Source organism: Gavialis gangeticus, unplaced genomic scaffold (genome assembly GCF_001723915.1).
Source record: "Gavialis gangeticus isolate Ggan-Ray unplaced genomic scaffold, GavGan_comp1, whole genome shotgun sequence".
Lineage (NCBI taxonomy): Eukaryota > Metazoa > Chordata > Crocodylia > Gavialidae > Gavialis > Gavialis gangeticus.
The window spans coordinates 29,463-47,468 of NW_017729007.1; the positions used below are offsets into that span (position 1 = coordinate 29,463).

An 18,006-nucleotide genomic window follows, 5' to 3' on the forward strand; every position below is an offset into this window, starting at 1 on the left:
GACTGTGGGACCTGAACCTGTTCAGCCTTCACAAGAGAAGATTGGACATCCATAAGAACTACTTCACATTCGGAGCAGCTAGGATCTGGAACCAGCTTCCGAGGGAAGTGGTGCTGGCTCCTACCCTGGGGGTCTTTAAGAAAATGCTAGATGCCTACCTGGCTGGAGTCATTTGAGCCCAGTTTTTCTCCTGCCCAGGCAGGGGGTCAGACTTGAAGATCTACAGGGTCCCTTCCGATCCTACTTCTATGATTCTATGATTGTGCTGTTGGTTAAGGAAACCACCGAAACAAAATAGAATATATTTCAAATAAACCATGTCCTCAGCTATAAAAAAGGAATGGAATATATAGGCCATGAGGCAGAACTGGGGCAGTAGGAGTTAAAAATCTAAAGTTCTGGGGGAGGCAGCAAGGTGTATCAGAAAATTTGGAATCTGTTCAAGAACATTGCAAGGTAGATAGAATCAGTGTGAACTGCTACAACAGATAAGAAAAGCATGTAAGATAGTATGGCCAAATCTGAAATAATAGTTGCATAGGGATTCTGTAATTGATTAAGTTCATTAATCAGCAGAATATAAATGTGCATGACATCTAACTTAATTGATCATGAGCAAAGAATGCGGGACAGTACAACCAAACCTGGTATGGTAGATATGGGAGGTATCTAGGAATGCTGTAATTATAAAGATCATTAATTAGCAAATTGTAAGCTTCAGTGGTGCATTTTTGATGCGAGTATAAAAAGGATGAAATAGAAACACACTTTAAATTTGTGTTTAATTCTGCACTTTCCCTGCTGTCAACCAATCCAATCACTTGGCTGATAATATAACTAAAGGCTACATTTGTTTATACTCATTGAATATCTGCATGCTTTTTCAAACCATGTTGTAGCAGGATCTAGCTGGTAGGGATGTGCAAAGCAGGCCCTATTCAATTCAGATTCAGCCCAAATCAGAGACAGTGATTCAATTAGTTGATTCAGATCACTGTCCCTGATTCGATTTGGCCGAATCTGAATCTGAAGATTTGATGCTGATTCAGAGAATCAGTTATTCAGACACAGACACAGCTTTAAATGTTTTTTCTACATACCTCGAGGTACCAGGCGCGGCTCGTGATCACTGTGATGCTGGGGCAGATGGAGCGTCCCACAGGAGTGTACTTCCAGTACACTTCCGGGTCTTTCAGGGAGCGTGCAGCCCCCTGTGCCCCTCCCAGCTTGGTGATCAGCCATGGGGGAACCCTGGGTACCCCCACCCCAGATTCAGGAGACACCAGATGCCAAACCAGGGAGGCGTGGGGGGGGGGGGGGGAAAACCCCCCAGGGCCCCCCCCAGAAGCCCAAAAAAAGGACCAGAAGTGCTTCTGGTCCACTTCCAGGCCAGCTGCTGAGCATGCTGGGGAGCCCCCCCCGCTACACTCCTGTGGGATGCTCCATGCGCCTTAGCATCTCAGCGTTCACAAGCCACCTGGTACATAGAGGTATGCAGAAAAAACATTTAAAGCTGTCTCTATGTCCGAATCTCCAAATCTTTCTGAATCTCTCTGAATTGATTCAGAGGGTTCTGATTCAATTCAGAGAGATGAAAGCATCCTCTGATTCAATTTGGATTTGGAGATTCGGCAACTGAATCTCCGCCAAATCAAATCAGAGACTGAAGCTTCACACAGCCCTACTACCTGGCCCTTGGAAACAACAGTAGGTCTTTCTTCTCACTACTTTTTTGTTACTCAGCCTTAAAAGTAAGATCACAGTGTGTTACAAGAGTAGATGCATTAATGGATTTTCAGATCTTGAACAGGATGGAACAGAATAACACTTAAGCCCTAAATCCACTTACACCCCTAATAGGTGAGGAAGTGTCTGGCTCTTACTCCTAACAAGCACTAGCCAAGGAGGGCAGCACATACAGAAACTAGAATTTGAAATAAAGACTTCTTGTAACAACTATTGCTGTTCAGCGCAGTGAAAGAGATGGAATCCTGGATATTTATAGTCAGTCGAGGCCAGATAGGCTGCCCACGTGGACATGCAAGTAAGCTTAGCTTTTCCATTTTAACATAAAGATCCTAAATTTTTGTATTCCAGTTCATGAGTAAATGATGTTTCATTTTGTAAAGGCTGCCTTATGTTGCTGAAAATATATATAGGTTACATAGCTCCCAAAAAAGTTATGTCCAAAAGGAGTTCATGTCCATTTGTGCTTGCTGAAGGAGCCATCGTGAAAACCAGTTATGCTGGAGCTCAGGTCCACTGTCTTGGTATGGTCCCCCAACAAAAACTAGACCCCTTGATATTCTATAACCTGTGTTCCTGATAAATCTGTGACAGAAATGTTGAATGAGTTCCAGTGAACCAAGAGGCATCCTAAGCTTTTGCCCAGAACTTCAAAAGAAATTCCTCTGGAGTCTGAAGAATGTTTCACTTTTGAACATAAGGGCTAAGTACAGACAGTCAAAAAGCCCAAGGCAGAATCAGTTCAATCTCGGCAGCTTTCTCTACACTGTGTAGACTGGACCATTAACAAACAGGATACGCATTCCCTCATCAGTTGACCAAGATAGGCAGAGATGCCTGCACTGGCCAAGGCTAGAAGGTGCACGGGGTACTGGAGCATATTTCCTAGCTCCAGTGGGCTGCAGACAACCCAGCCCTGCCCCCTCTCCAGCCCCCCACCTGTCAGCTGATGGGAAGGGGTGGGAGGAATGGACCCCCTTTCTGTCCCTGCCCCCCATCAGAGCTGCAGCAGCCACCTGCTCCCCCATCCACTTCGTATGCAAATATACTGTTTGGGGTGGGGGAGGAGGGGAAGGGGAGGACCTCATCTTATATTCAATTAAATATGGTATCTGTGAATAACATCAGGTGAGTTTATCACTGATACAAGCCTTGTGGATTATATGTAACATTTGTATGTGCCTGCCTGTAGCAGGCAGCTTGGAGCTTCTGCTGCTTTAAGAGCAGGCAGCCTATGACTGAGACAGGCTGCAGGTGTGGCAGAAAAACAATTAGGGACCATGCCTGAGAAGCAGACTGCAGGTATGGCTGGGGTGATTGTGGAGTCATCTGACCCAGGAGGAGGACTGAGCTTAGACCAATTATAAGTCCTGGCCCTGAGCTGAGCCAATCCTGATCCTAGAGACTGCTGAGAGAACATCTCCTAAGCAGGATGGTTGTAGTTCCTGAGTGCTAGCATGGAGAGAACAGCCTGCAGCAGTCTGGTGGTTTGGGAAGGGACTATGGGGAGGAGGATGTCCCTGGGGGCCCAGTAAAGGAGTCCAGGAGCCTGGAGAAGGACTGAATGAGAAACCAAGGGGTCTGAGTGCCCAGAGAGGGGCTGAGTGTGGAGCCAGGGGGTCCAGGAGCCCAGAGAATGGCTGAGTGAGAGACCAAGGGGTTGAGTGTGGGACCTGAGCATCTGATAGCCCAGAGTGGAGCTGAGAACATAGAGAATATCAGAAAGATGACACGTATGAAGCCTGGATCATGGCGTAGGGGCAGAATGGAGCCAAGCAATTAGCCCTTAAGACAGTGACCGGGGCACTTGGTGGACATTAGAGTGAGACCAGAATTGGGATGCCCTGGGCCAGCGTCCTTTGTATAAAAGCAAAATACATCAAGATGTGGTGGGCGAATGAAAGGGTGACTGCCCACAGAGACCAGAGTGGATAAGGGACTCCCGGGGCTTCACAACCACCCAGGCCCTGACACTGTTACACTACCACAAGATTCATTGTAAAAAAAAAAATACTCGCAATCAAATTATAGTTTCATAGTTTCTAGGGTCGGAAGGGACCTGAGTAGGTCATCTAGTCCGACCCCCTGCCATGGCAGGAAAGAGTACTGGGGTCAAACGACCCCAGCAAGGTGTTCATCTAACCTCCTCCTAAAAACCCCCAGGGTAGGAGCCTGCACCACTTCTCTTGGTGCTCAAATTGAGCATCTGAATTAAGTAGTTTCCACAACATGAGACCTGAATGTCCTTACTTTATTTGTGCTATTGCCTGCAATAGAAAAGCTCTTCATGAGACATGGAGTGAACCAGCTAGTCATCAAGCATTCCAAGTACCTGGGCTGCTTCTTAGCTCTAGATTGCATATTTGTAGGAAATGTATCATCCAGAACATAGAGCACTTTCATTCAGTATTGTGCTAGCAGGGGCATGAACAACAGATATGCTGAAGCTATGCCTAAAAATACCCATGGGTATTTTCAGCTCAGTGTCCTCTATGAGAAAGATAGATGATTGTGTAGCTTATTGTCAGTACTAAGTATCAATAGAATATATATGACTTGCCGCTTCTTTTCTGAGCCAATACCATATGTAGCTCAATAAGCTATAGTACCTCTGAGTTAGTAAGATGGAAAGAAACTTCTTTGTGAGCAAGTTAAAAACAGGACCACACAGCCATCATTGTTGTTATATATAATGTGTACTGTAGTAGCATTTAGGAGTTGCACTTCAAGACCCCCTTATGTGAGACACTAATAACAAAGAACAACATTTCATTCCAGTTTAAAGGAGAAATTGATTTATGCAGCAAATTTTTAACAATTCTTGATAGAGAAAGCACCCCAGATCAGCTACATTTTGGATGAATAATATCTGCTGGCATTTTGGTTCAGATCTCTCTCTAGTTTATGGAGTATCACTGAATGATTTTTACCCCTGTTCTACAGAAAGATATTGTGAAACTTAAATTGCCTTTTCCAGCTCTGGTAAGTTCTTTCTTGAGGGTGATGCAAACACTGATAAAATAGCAGTAGAAATGGAATAGCATGATGCTTGATAGTGAAATGGTAGACAATACTATTGCAGTGTGACAAAGCAAAAGAGGAGGAAAATTCCTTTTTCTCTCTCTCTTTTCATAAATAATAACTATGCTGGAGTTAAGCAGCAGATATTCGTGAGAGACACATTTTCTGAAAAATCAGAGCCAAACATTTGGCTTAGCTGATTACACAGGGAAGTTTTACTGTCAGATAGAGTTGTGCCCTCAGGAACCCAGGTAACTCCTCAGATCATCATATGAAAACATTTGGAGTATGACCTTTAATTATTTGCCCCATTTGAGCTTTGTGCTTATAAAAGTAGAAGAAATTGCCATGAGAAATTCTGAGAGCTATTGGTTACTATGCCTAGCATAGTGCTCTGGAGAAGTTTCTGACGCATTAAGTGAAGCAGGCATGTGTCATCTTTATTCTAATCCCCTAAAAAGCAAAAAGAAATTCATAGTTGTACATACAGTAAGATCAAAGTTTGGAGGTTTTTATAAAGGATCTACTGTAGTTCAAATGGATTATTTCAATAAAGACCTACTAACTGGTTGCATCTACACGTACAGTTGTTACTGCTCAGTCATTTAATACTTGCTGCGCAGTCCCGATGCCCCACAGGTTTTCTCCCACGCTATTGCTCAGTAGCAGTGTCAGTGTCACAGATCATGCCTGCCGACACTACCTTGCTGTAGCAATGAGCTATGGTGACATAGTTCATCTCTATAGCAATATAGCATCTCGTGTAGACGCACCCACTGCGTTCTATGGGAAGATGGATTAGATGATGGTCACAATGGTTCCTTCCAGCCTTCTAATTTATGAATGCAGATTTTGCTTTCCAAGCCTTCACAAGATGCTCTGAAAAAAATCAAACCTTCTTCCCTCCCCACAAAAAAGGGAAAAGACAAATTTGTCTGCTTCTGTCACCTTGAACACATCCTATTAAATTACACCTGAGACAACCCTCATTTGATCCAAACCTGAAGTCCTTACTTAGGGGGGGCATTCCATGCTTTCCATGTCATGTAAGTGGCCATTTTTAGGTCATCCACGAGATATTTTTGCCATTTATGTACTCAGGAAAACTCATTTCCTATATACATAGCCAGACCCTGTGACTGCCAGACTTCACATGAGAAACAGAAAAGGTTTGTGTGTGTGTGTGTGAGGGAGGTCTTCCATAGCTTAGATCCTGACTTCTAGGCCCTATTTACCCACAGAATTGAACTGGGGCCTAGCTCACTACCCAGCCCCAAACTCTGACCACCATACCACAGATTAGTTGTTATCCATGCCCTTTTCTGGTCCACTTTTTGAAGCTGAGCCACTAACATGATCATTGGATTAAATGGATGGAGGGGAATACAGGAATGAAACTTTTGCCCCACTGGAGACAAGGACCCATACTTGAACCCAGGGACCTTTCTCTTCTAGGCCAGCAGCCACCTCATTGAGCTATGAACCTTTGACTTGCTCTCTTACTCCTGACCCATATATTTCCCACACATCTCCCTCTCATGCCTGCCCAAGAAAAAGCAAAATGGCTGACCTGCTGTGTGATGGTTAGCATGCTGTGCTAGAAAGTCCAAGATACCTAGGTTCAAACCCCATCTTGGTAAGAGGACAAGTCCACCCATCTCCCAGGTGAATTAGCTATCTATGTGTTTGAGGTAAATGCCCAAAGAAGTCTCTCTCTCTCTCTCTCTCTCTCTCTCTCTCTCTCTCTCTGGTGTCCATTTTGGCTGCATATGTAGTTGTTCACATGTGTAGGAATAGAATTTCTCTGTGTGCCTAAGTGCCAAAAATGTACAGTGGATGACCAGGAAAAAATAAAATGCAACAGATAGGCAACCAAATCTAGAGAGCTGGATGACCAGGAAGGGAATAAGATTGCTACCCTTAGTTTATACTTAGGTAAATTTGGTTCATGTAAAGGCAATGAACCAAATCAAGTTATTGGGAAATGCAACTGTCCAGTATTTCTCAGGTTTAGCCAACTGAGAATTCTGCTCAAATAAAAAGTGAATAAATCTAAATGAGGCCTTCAGAATTTGAACTCCTGACTGCACCCTGAATTGGTGGAAGAGGAATTGGCCCTTTTATGCAATGCAAAAACTTTCAAAAAGGTTTATGAAGTGTTTCAGTTACTAAAATATCATAAGGATCATGGATTTGAGGGGTTTTATGTTTTCAATATGTATCTGACAGCTTCTTTCTTTTGAAATTTCAGGTTGTAGGTCCGTGCAACAGATGCCAAATTATCTGCATAGATCAACAATCTGGAGAGCGAAACAAAGAATTCCTGCAGTCTCTGTCTAATGTCAGAGGTAGAAAGGTTAGTTTAACACTAAAATGCCAACTAAATGATAGAGTGTCTTGATGATATACATAATCCAAATTCAAGGGAATTCTCAAGAAACATGGAAATATTCCCTGGTGAATTAACTCACAAAAGTTGGAAAATGAAGCCATTCCTACTTGTTCCTCATCGTAGCGTTCAGCTTCTGTTTGCTTCAGTCAGAGTCAAAGAACCCCTTCATACAAGTCTACCTACAACCAAACAATTCAAACAAGGAGCTCCTGCCCTTTTAAAAAGATGAAGCAATCTCAGTTAGTAGGGCTATGCAAAGCTTCAGTCACCAGCTCAATTTAGAGGAGATTCAGCCCGATTCAGTGGCCAAATCTCCAAATCTGAATCAAATTGGGAGACCCGTTAAAAGGTTCGAATCGATTTGAAAGCCTTCGAATCAACTTGGAGTGACTCGGTGCCAATTCAAAAATTTGGCCGTAGACTAAACAGGCAGCAGTCCTCTGCCATGCTGTATACAGCTGCCTCCAGGTGGTAAGTCTGTTGTGGGAGGAAGCTGGAGGGAAGGGGCGTGGTGGGGAGCAGATCAACTCCCCCACAGTGAGGGAGGGATTGGGGCTGGGGCTGGAGCAAGCCACCCAGCTGGGGTGGTGGGGCACGGGACTCTGGAAGCGGGGTCCCACGGCTGCATGCCACCAGTCCGGGAGCTGCTCTTCTGGTGGCTCCTCCAGCAGCTCTCACTGCTGGTCTGGGAGGGCATGGGAGCGGGTGTGTGCCCATAGATCTGCGTGAGGTGAGCTGGGCCGGGCTGCACTCTGGGAGGCTAGGCCCAGCCACCCACTGTCAGGCTCCACCTGCCCCACGGAGCACAGTGGAGCGGGGAGTATGCAGGGGCTGCGGCCACCCAAAAAATCCCCCATAGCCCCTACTGCCGGCCCTGCTCCAATCAGGTGCACGCACCCGCCCCCATGCCCTGCCACTGCTCGCCCAGCCAGGGCAGGGCAGGGCGAAGCTGCAGTTTGTCCGGAAGGTGCAGGAAGGCTGAAGTGGCTTCCGCTGCTGCACACCACTTGTCCGAGGCAGTACAGCAGCACCATTCTGTACCTCCCAGCCCTGGCTGGGCAAGCAGCAGGAGGGCATAGCCCCTACTCCCAGCGCCTTCCACCACCCATGTGGAGCACAGCCCAGCCCAGCCCGCCCCTTGCAGATCCGGGAGCACTCACCTGCTCCCATGCACTCCCAGCCAGGCAGCGAAAGCCGCCGGAGGAACCATCAGAAGAGCAGCTCCCGAACCAGCAGTGCACATTGGCGGGAGATCCCCTCCCAAGTCCCGCTTCCCCTGCCCAGGCTGGGCAGCTTGTCCCAGCCCCAATCCCTTCTTTGTTGTGGGGGGCATTGATCTGACAACCCACACCCCTTCCCCCACCTACACCCATCGCAACAGACTTACCAGCTGGAGGCAGCTGTGTCCAGCATGGTCAAGGACTGCAGCCTGTTTACTCTATGGCCAAATCTCCTGGACTGGAGAGGCAAGCAGCCAGCTCGAGGTCAAGGACCAGAATGAGGACCCAGGGGCCCAGACGACAGTCAAGACTTAGCCCAAGAATCCACTGGGCCCATATCAGTGGGCCAGGGCTGCAGGCCTGCAGCTAGAGGAAAGGAAGGATGAAGCCAGGAGGCCTCTACGAGGGATGGAATGGTATACAGAGTAACATCTGCAAGACAGAGTAACGTCATCAAGTTTTACAACATGTGGCAGGTAAGGATCGAGAGTGGGCCCTGGGAAATGAAGGCAAGAGCCAGGCAGAGTTAAGGTGACCAGTTGGGGGTGTTATGGCAATCCCTGGTGCCTCACCTGTTACAAGGAGCAACCTGTGGAGATGAACAGAAAGAGCAGTAAAATGTGTCACTGATATTCAGAAAGGGGGAGAGTTATTTCCCCTACTACTTGGCCCCCCATGGCAACCCTACTGCTACCTGACCCTGCCACTTGCCCCTCCATGCCTTTGCCAGTCACCTGCTCCCTGCTTCCTAGTCTTTGACTGTTTCTGCCCCCACACTTCCTGCCTTCACCAGCCTTCCTCTCCCCTGCAACCTGTCCTTCCATCCCTTGCCTTTCCATACCTGTGCCTTCTCCCCTGCCTCCCCTAGTCCCTTACCCTCCAATGCCTCCTTGCCCCTGCATTCCTATACCATACTTCTGCCATCCCTGCCATGCCAGTGCCCCCAACTCCCTCCTTCCCCTCCCCACCACAGTTACCTTCTTCTGCAGCTCTGCTCTGGCCTCAGATCAGGCTGCAGCAGTGGTGGCCTCAGCACAGCCCCAGTCTAACCCAGCCTGGGAGGAATGGTAGCAGCTCCTGGGCAAGCCAGATCAGGGCTGGAGGGGGCACCTGGGGAGTGGGGGAGGCAGGCTGTACCTTTCCCCTGTGTTCCCCCATGCTGCATGCACAGGTCTCTCCCTTCCTCCACCTTCATCCTGTGGTCTTCCCCGTGCTCCCCTGGCTTTGAACCCCTTCCCCCACCAAATAAGCCATTGTGGCCCAGGGCAGGCGATAGCTCCAGGCTCAGCCTTGAGTCTGGGGCCAAAGCCAAAGTTCAGACACCACCAGCCCTGCACCAATACTTGAATTTAAGTCAAGGCTCCCCACCCCTTGCTGATTTTGGAAAAACATTCATCTTGGATTTGAGTAACTATGATAGCTAAGATATTAAAAGCATTGCCTAGACATGTTAGCTACTTGGACCTCAAATTCCATACACTTTTTTTTTAAGCGAAGGATTGTAATGTTTTGTCATTTTCTTCCATTTTTCATTTTTTTTCCAACAAAGATGTACCAAACTTTAGCAAATATAGTTTCCCTATGGTAGAGCCTTTCAGTGGACTCTAGCACTGAATCAATAGTTTGAGATGCAAGGAATCGTCAAATGTTTATTGTTTAAAATATTTTTAAGAGCTGGCCCTAGAGCTCCACTGGAAGACAGTGGGGTCTGCAAGTGTTTAATGCTGGTGAAAATCAGCTTCTTAATTTCAACTAGCATTACACCTGTTTTCTGATAGTTTACATTTTACATGCAATAGGGCCATACATCTTATCCAACTGCATTCCATTAAAATTTCTATTGTATTATTTTAAACAAAATGCAAATCCATCTCCAAAATAAACTTGATCTCTGCTGTCATCACTTCTGAGGCAACTTTTGTTAAAAAATGACTTTAAAGCAAAAATCTTTCCTTGTCTGACAGAACACTCCACTCTTATAGGTTTTTAGATGTAGGTGCTATAGGAGACCGGAAAAGAATATACCGGACTAGAACCTATTTTTTCAAGATTCTTTCCAGTTTACATTGCAACCAGATGTTGGGAGGTATGGTTGGGATTGATGGGGAGGGTTGGTTTTTTTGGGGAGTTTGGCAAGGCAGGTGTGATTGAAGAGAGGAGGGCTGAAATTCTCAGGTTTTGGGATGTTGTTTGGAGAATCTTGTCTATAAGTTGCTCTGACCTTCTAAATAGGGCCAGATATAAATATAAATAAATAAATACACCAAAGCAAATGTTCTTAGTCTGTGTGTGCCCTTATGTGCTAAGACCCTGGTACTGTGAGGGTCTTCCTGCAGTTTCTGACCCATGGTCAGAACTGCCATGGTTCTTCAAGGGAAAAACTCCTCACAGAATTAGGCTCCAGACTATTGGACCATGCACACCATCTTTGCTAAGATTATCAAATTATTTCTTTTATCTGATGTAGCAGTACTACTGCCATCATCATAGTATAGAGTATAGTCCTTTATATTATGCCTAGTGCCTTTCATTCATGCATCTGGAACACTTTTACAAGCCCTATTTCAAGTACTTGAGAGCTGTGTAAGTATTTGATTTCTGTTTGATGGCAGGAACCAAAATAAAAACTAAGTGATGGATGCAAAACAAAATTCCATTTTTCACTAAAAATAAAGCCTGAAAAGATAGATGCCAGTCAAATGAAATGTTCTGTTTGTCCAGCAATTTTCTGTTCTTTTTTGGGTGTTTTTTTATTTGAATGTAGATTATTTCTTGTCTCAACCTGTTCCTTTCAAAATGAAATATGAGAATAGTTTGTTAAGAAAATGTTACAATGTAATGCTTTGAATCTATTTTTTTCTTCTTCATTGACTTCAAGTATGGCAAATACTTTTTGTCCAACAGATAACCCGCTTGAAAAATTTTGACCAACAGTTGTAATTAACCTTACAATGCCTTTCTGTAGGAAGGAAGATTACATTATATTCTTTTGTTACCTATGACAAAAATAAGCCACAGGGGAACTCAAATGCACTGAGTAAAAGCAATTTTGTGACCAATACAGGAGTGAAATCCTACAGTTATAATCTCTGAACTAAGTTCTAGTCTTTGGTCCTATTTTATGTGATCTTTAAACCAAACAAGAACACTTACCAAGTCCTGTTTTGAACTAAGTGTATTTATGTATTTAGTGTTTTGAACTAAGTGGATCTTGTGGCCTGTTATAAACTGGTTAGGGGGGATCAGCAGGTGCTGGGGGAGTCCCTGTTCCCCCGAGCACCGCAAGGAGTGACCAGGAACAATGGTCACAAGCTGGCAGAGGGAAGGTTTAAGTTGGACATCAGGAGGCGCTACTTCACGGTCAGGGCGGCTAGGGTCTGGAACCAGCTTCCAAGTGAGGTGGTGCAGGCTCCCACCCTGGGGGTTTTTAAGAGGAGGTTGGATGACCACCTTACTGGGGTCATTTGACCCCAGTGCTCTTCCTGCCATGGCAGGGGGTCGGACTAGATGATCTGCTCAGGTCCCTTCCGACCCTAGAAACTATGAAACTATGAAACTATATGTGAATAGATGTCTAAGTGTTGCATATATCCATTTATGTGGCACAAGTACTTGAAACAACACACAAAAATGATGGGCTATTATTACTTTGCTATCACTGTAAGCAAGGACAATGACTTTCTCAACATACACTCTTCTGTAAGGGTAAGTGTATGGTATTTACACCCCTGCTTGTTGGACTGTGCTTTTACCACACAAGTAGTTTCACATTTTCCCGCTGTAGTGAGTAATGGGAAGCTAACGTTACATCCCCCTACTGCCATCAGAAGATAGACTGTATAGAACAAAAGACCTCACAGCTCGGCAGTACTTACTGAGTTCCTAGATTGTAAAATGGAAGTTGTATGCAGAATAAAATGCCCTTCAAGTGAGAAAAGAGTAGCTAGCAACAGAGAGAGATTAAATGGTCCATTGTAAAAATTCTGCAAGCTATAATCTCAAGGGCTGAAAGCCTCTTTTTCTTCAAAGTAAAGATGGTGTGGCATAGGAGTCTTTTTAGGAAGGTTTCTTTTGGTAAGTGTAGTCAGAAATATAGCTAAACAAATATTCCCAGAGTATTTTTATTGAATAGAATAAGGAAAATTACTACAGGAGTATCGCATTTTTAGTTCACTCTAAGTGCTAACTAGCAAATATTGGTCCCAAGAATTTTCATGAAAAGAAAAAAGTTAGCAATATCTTCATGAAAATGTGTTTTTATGCAAACACTTTTCCAAGTAAACACACACATTTCTGCATAAAACTCCACAGGAGTCAATCAATCAGGTGACAGAAAACTATGTTTTGTGACTTAGCCAATTAGAATAACAAAATACTAACGTCAAATATTTGAAATAATGTTTGAGGAATGCAAATAATAAAATGTTGTCTCCAGGTACAATGCTGCTCCAGTGAAGAAAACAGCTTTCCCTCTTAAAAGAGACACCTTAATTTTAGGGGGCCAATTTTGGAGGAATGGGTACATTGTAGGTGAGAAAACACAGTATAAGTGCCTTTTGCCAAATAACTTCAAAATATTAACAAATTTGGTAATTTAAAAAAAATGTTAAAATCTAAATCTGATCTCAATTCACAAAATAAAATAAAAACTAAAATATTGTTTTATGTGCCTATTTGTTGCTCTGGAAGTAAACCAAGACGATTGTACGTCAAGATCTGTATAGAAAAAGCTGTTAACTTTAAAGTAAGCTTATTTATAGTGATGTTGTTCTTTCATATATGAAATATGTTACATTGTAGCCTAATTTTTTAATTCATTATTCAATATAGACATATGCCTATCTGGGTTTTTTTTCCTAGTATAATTAAAGGTAGAACGTTAGATTTCATTATTTAATAGAAAACTGACCCAGTTGCCACTAGATTAATTATAATTCTGGAGAATATCATTTATTCAAACAACAGATTATTGCCCAGTAAAACAATAAGAGGTTGCGTACACATTCAGATAATCTGGGAAAATTCTCCTAGGTTTGTCCTCCTGGTAGAGAAACTTACCCGGAGTCACATGTACAGACATTCTAATGCTGAAGCTCTGAAGAGTGACGAGCTTGCAGTGCTGACATTGTGCAGCCAGAGGAGGCATCTCAATATGCTTTCCTTAGTCTGTCTGGCAACAGATGGCAGCAATGCATAGGGTAGCTCTGATTGTCCAACCCAGACTGCCCTTGTTCAGCTTGTGTTTTCCTGCAGCACAATGTGGGGATTGTGCAGGGGACATATTCTACTGTCTGCTAGAGCTGCAGAATCAAGTGAGGGACACACTATCTGTCTTGAAGTGGTGTGTGGGGGGGGGGGTGATGCTGGAGAATTATGTTCTCTTCATTCATTCTCCCAGGAGAAACTCTCCTGGGGGTGATTTAACCCTGATTGTTCCCCAGTTATTTTTCTCCTGAAGCAGCCAGTTTTGCCATGGGAGAAAAAGCCTGACTATCTTTATGCTCATGGCTTCTGGGAGAGAAGTGACTCTCCCAGGAGAAACTGAATGTGTATATGAGGCCAGAGAAGGGTAATCATTTAAATGAAATCAGTATTTCAAATAAAATCTGCATTGACTTCTTAATTTTAATTTCTTGGTTGATCTGGATTCTAGCAGGTCTATGGGAATGTATATAGTAATAGAAAAGAAAATCCTATGTGAAGTACCCTTTTTCTTATTTTCAAGATCATAAATTTAAAAATAAGGTAAGAGTTCCAAGTCAAACTGATATACTTTCCAAGCTCCTGTTGTACCTCATCCATCCCATTTCACAGGAGACAATTTCTGCATTGAACCATGTTGTTTAGTGCTGTAGAAGGACTTGTACCTGTTGAATTTTCCATCATATTGTTGTTTCTTCATTGCCTGAATAGGAAAGGAATCGAAGATATTGCCCTAAGATTTAAATAATTAAAATGCATTGATTTTAATTTAGGTAGCAGATGGATTTTATTTATTAAAGATCCCATTAGTTGGGATATTTCTATCTAATCTAACTACTTTTATTCTCATTATTAATCCCATACCTCTTAATTGAACATTGGACAATGGGGAAAATAAAGAAGAGGGAAGAGATCTATGGAAAAATATGACTTTCATTGAAAAGCCCAAAATTGGATAATTTACAGTTTGTAGAGGCTAAAACCAAAACTCTTGCACATGGACTGTCAGAAAAAATAATGTTTCATTAAAACATACCAAAAAATGTTTTTAAATTAGATTCCATTTTTGTTTTTCTGAGAAAAATAAAAAGTTATGAGAACAGCATACACTTTCTGGAATAATTTAAGTTTATTCTAAAACCCAAGTTTGATGAAAAACTTTTCAAGGCAGATTTCATGTGGCTACGTCTACACGTGCACTTTAATGCACAGTAGACTTTTTTACTGTGCATTAAAGCATCACATAAAAACTGTGCAATTACACTAATGAGCAGTAAAATAGGCTATTGTGCATTAAGCATTACTTAAAAACTGTGCTTATTCATTACTGCACATTAAAACAGCCTAATGTACATTTCTTTAGTACCTCATATTGGAGGTACTAAATTTAATGTGCATTAGAAAAAGCACCTTAGTGCATGTGTAGATGCTCCCACTGATAACTTTCTTCATCTAAAATTATTCTAAGACTCAAGGGGCGTAGCTACATGAGATGCTACAATCACCATAGCAAAAAGCTACAGCCACATAGCTTGTTGCTAGGGCAATGTAGCATCGGCGGGCAGGAACCATGAGGCTGACACTACTGCTTAGTAGCAGCGAGCTACTGCTCAGTAGCCTGTTGCTGTTGCGCAGTAGGGTTGGAAATGATCCATGGACCCCTAGGACTGTGCAGTAACGGGAGTTGCTGCGCAATCAGGTGCGCATGTAGATGCATCAAAGGAATATTTTTTTGAGATAGCAAGGTGGTTCTACCTCCATTCTGAAGTATTTCTAAAATAAGCACTGTTAGAAAAAAATGCACTGGTGAAAATCGATCCCAAATCCCCTCAGGAATTTATTTCAACAGAACTTTTGCCAGACTAACAGATAGGCATAGTAGGCACATGCCTGGGCCCCTTCTTCACTTAGGGCCCTAGTTGTGCTTATTTTACATATTATAATTATTGGGTGAAAAAAAGTAGGGGCCCACCAATTTGTTTGCCTAGGGCCCACTAAAGGGTTAATCCAGCCCTGATTACAACCTACTATCCACTGCAGTGAGCAGGACTATGCATGTACTAAAATTAAGCACTTGCTTTTAAGTGCACTAGAAAAAAAAACTGCTAGACACCCTGCAGAATTAAACCTGCAGTGTGAAACATGGATGGTGAGTGAGTAAAACAACTGTTTGATGTTTGTCTCCACTGTGTGGTGATCACAAGTATCACAGAACTATGTTTATAAATGTTTCTGATTTGTATTTGTTGGATGGCTTCACATCTGGCAAAAGAAAATGAACGATGGATTCACCAAGTAGAACAAACTTTCAGAATACTTTCAGTAAAATATACTAAAATATTCATAAAAACAAATGAAGGAAACATTCACAAAGCTCGAGACATAAACAAGTTCTAATAGCAAAGCGAATAATTCATGGTATGAAGCGCAAAGGTTTGCTTCACTGTTTGAACATGTGTGCATCCCTACTCTGTCTACCCTGTGAACATTTTCTGAAAAATGTATTAACCAGGTTTGTCAGAAAGCCAGAGTGCTCATTAAATTACCAGGTTGTGAAGGAGTGTAAATGATATATATATATCTATACCTATGGGACTGAGGGGAGAAATATCCTTGTATGTATATGGTTGCTGCAAGTTTTCATGTTGAATAAACTGAAACTGGCTCTTACCTGTCTATTATGCTTATAATTAATGAAAACTCTTTTTAATTTTAGGAAAATAATGGTTGTGTCTTTTGTTTTTACAGTCTCTTATTTGTTGTGAGATCCACCTTATTCACAGATTGCTGTGAATTTCCTAGCTTGCTAATTAATTGGGGGGTTTTTTGTTTTGTTTTTTTCCAGACACACTTTGGCATATACCTGATGAACCAGTCATCATGCTCATCCTCTTCAAATTTATTGTCAGTGGGATCTCCAGTATTTCCTATATTGAAGGAGAGTACAAAAATACAGTGCCCACCATCCAATGAAGAAAAAGCTTCTGGATAACTTTCTTCAGCTGGACAAGTTTGACATGGATAATTGAGAAAAATCTGGTTGTCAGTTATTAAAAAAAATTTCTACTGGTTTACTTCTGGTTTTATTTCTAGTGTCATTATTTGCTCTAAAGGTTCTTGTTGCAGAGGATCCCTACACCTGCTACTGGAAGAAACTAAAAGCAGTGTCAGGAGGCTGTCTGGGGCAGTGCAGCTTACAGAGGAGTAAGCTGCAAGGTGCAGGCTCCTCATAATTAGGCAAATGAGCAACCCCAATACGACAAGAGAGAGCTTATAGGGTTCAGCCTGCAGGCAGGGAAATGTGAGGCTTCTGATGAGATAAGTAGCAACCCCCAGACCCTGTTGCCACAGGGCCAGAACAAGTGACTAGAAGATGGAGGAGAAAGCACCATATAATCCTGAGCCTGGAGCTAGAGATTCAGATTGGCCCTGATCCTGCTAGAGAGAGAAACTCTGGTGAATATCTCTGAAAGTTAAATGATTTGTATTATAGTTCTTTACCTTTGGCATTTATGTTCTGGTGGGGTGCCTGGAAAGCACTCTATGCCTGAGAGTTGCTGAAGCCCAGATAGAGCCCTACAGGATTTGGAATCTGGTGGGCTCTGTGGGCCAAAGCCAAGGCAGGATCAGGGGCCCAGTAAATACATATAGACCTGCTAGGACCAGGGGTCCAGTGGGTTGAGTCAGCTAAAGCCAAGAGAGTAAACCCGTGCCTGGCAGGCTGATGCTCAGACAGGACTAGGAGCCTAGGGGAAGTGTGCAGTTAGCCCAGGTAGGGTGAGAGAACCTGGTAGAAGAAGACCAATGAGGCATAAGCATGGCGACCGGTAAGGGTGGAGTCCCCAATTAAGACAAATAGGGTGACAGTTAGAGTCAAGAGGGCACAATTAGTGCCAACAAGCCAGACAGTTTAGATATAAGACCAGAGCAGGGAGGCAGGGCCAGTGAGCCTGGAGCAACAAGGCAGGAAAGAAGAGTAATGCCTTGCTCAGGCAGTGATTGGGTCAGAAAATAGCCACCCTGGGATAAGCAGGGTGGAATAAAATACCCAACCTTACTCCGGTTTTTGAGGGCAGCCTCCCATATTTATTAACTGAATATCAAGAAGTGGCAGGCAAGCATAAGGCAGTGGTCCAAGAGACCAGTAGGACAGGATAGAGTTGAAGTGCCTGCTAGACTATGCCACCTCCATCCTCAGGAGGCATATCCTGTGACACTTACCAGATGTTAGCCACCTCAGTGATTACATACCACTTCCATTTTTCCCCTTGTGACTTAAGATACACAAGCCTTAACTTTCTAATTTATTCAATTGCTTCAGGCCCTAACAGGTTTGAGCAAATTTTATTACCGGGTGGATAACTCCAGCCCTAACCCAAATATTATTGTCACAAAATCCACATCTTATGATGGGCAGCAATTGTG

The 18,006-nt window shown here is 43.3% G+C and overlaps 1 protein-coding gene across 1 annotated transcript in view; it reads left to right on the forward strand.

Annotated features, from left to right (window-relative positions):
- Window positions 1–16,655, forward strand: part of LOC109292002 (molybdenum cofactor sulfurase-like) — a gene marked incomplete at its 5' end in the record, with an annotated part of 46,007 nt that extends 29,352 nt beyond the window's left edge. The window contains 2 exons of the mRNA XM_019509241.1: window positions 7,019–7,123; window positions 16,427–16,655. Coding sequence (XP_019364786.1) covers window positions 7,019–7,123; window positions 16,427–16,573 — 252 coding nt within the window. The remainder of the gene's footprint in view (window positions 1–7,018; window positions 7,124–16,426) is intronic.
- Window positions 16,656–18,006: the final 1,351 nt, after the last annotated feature.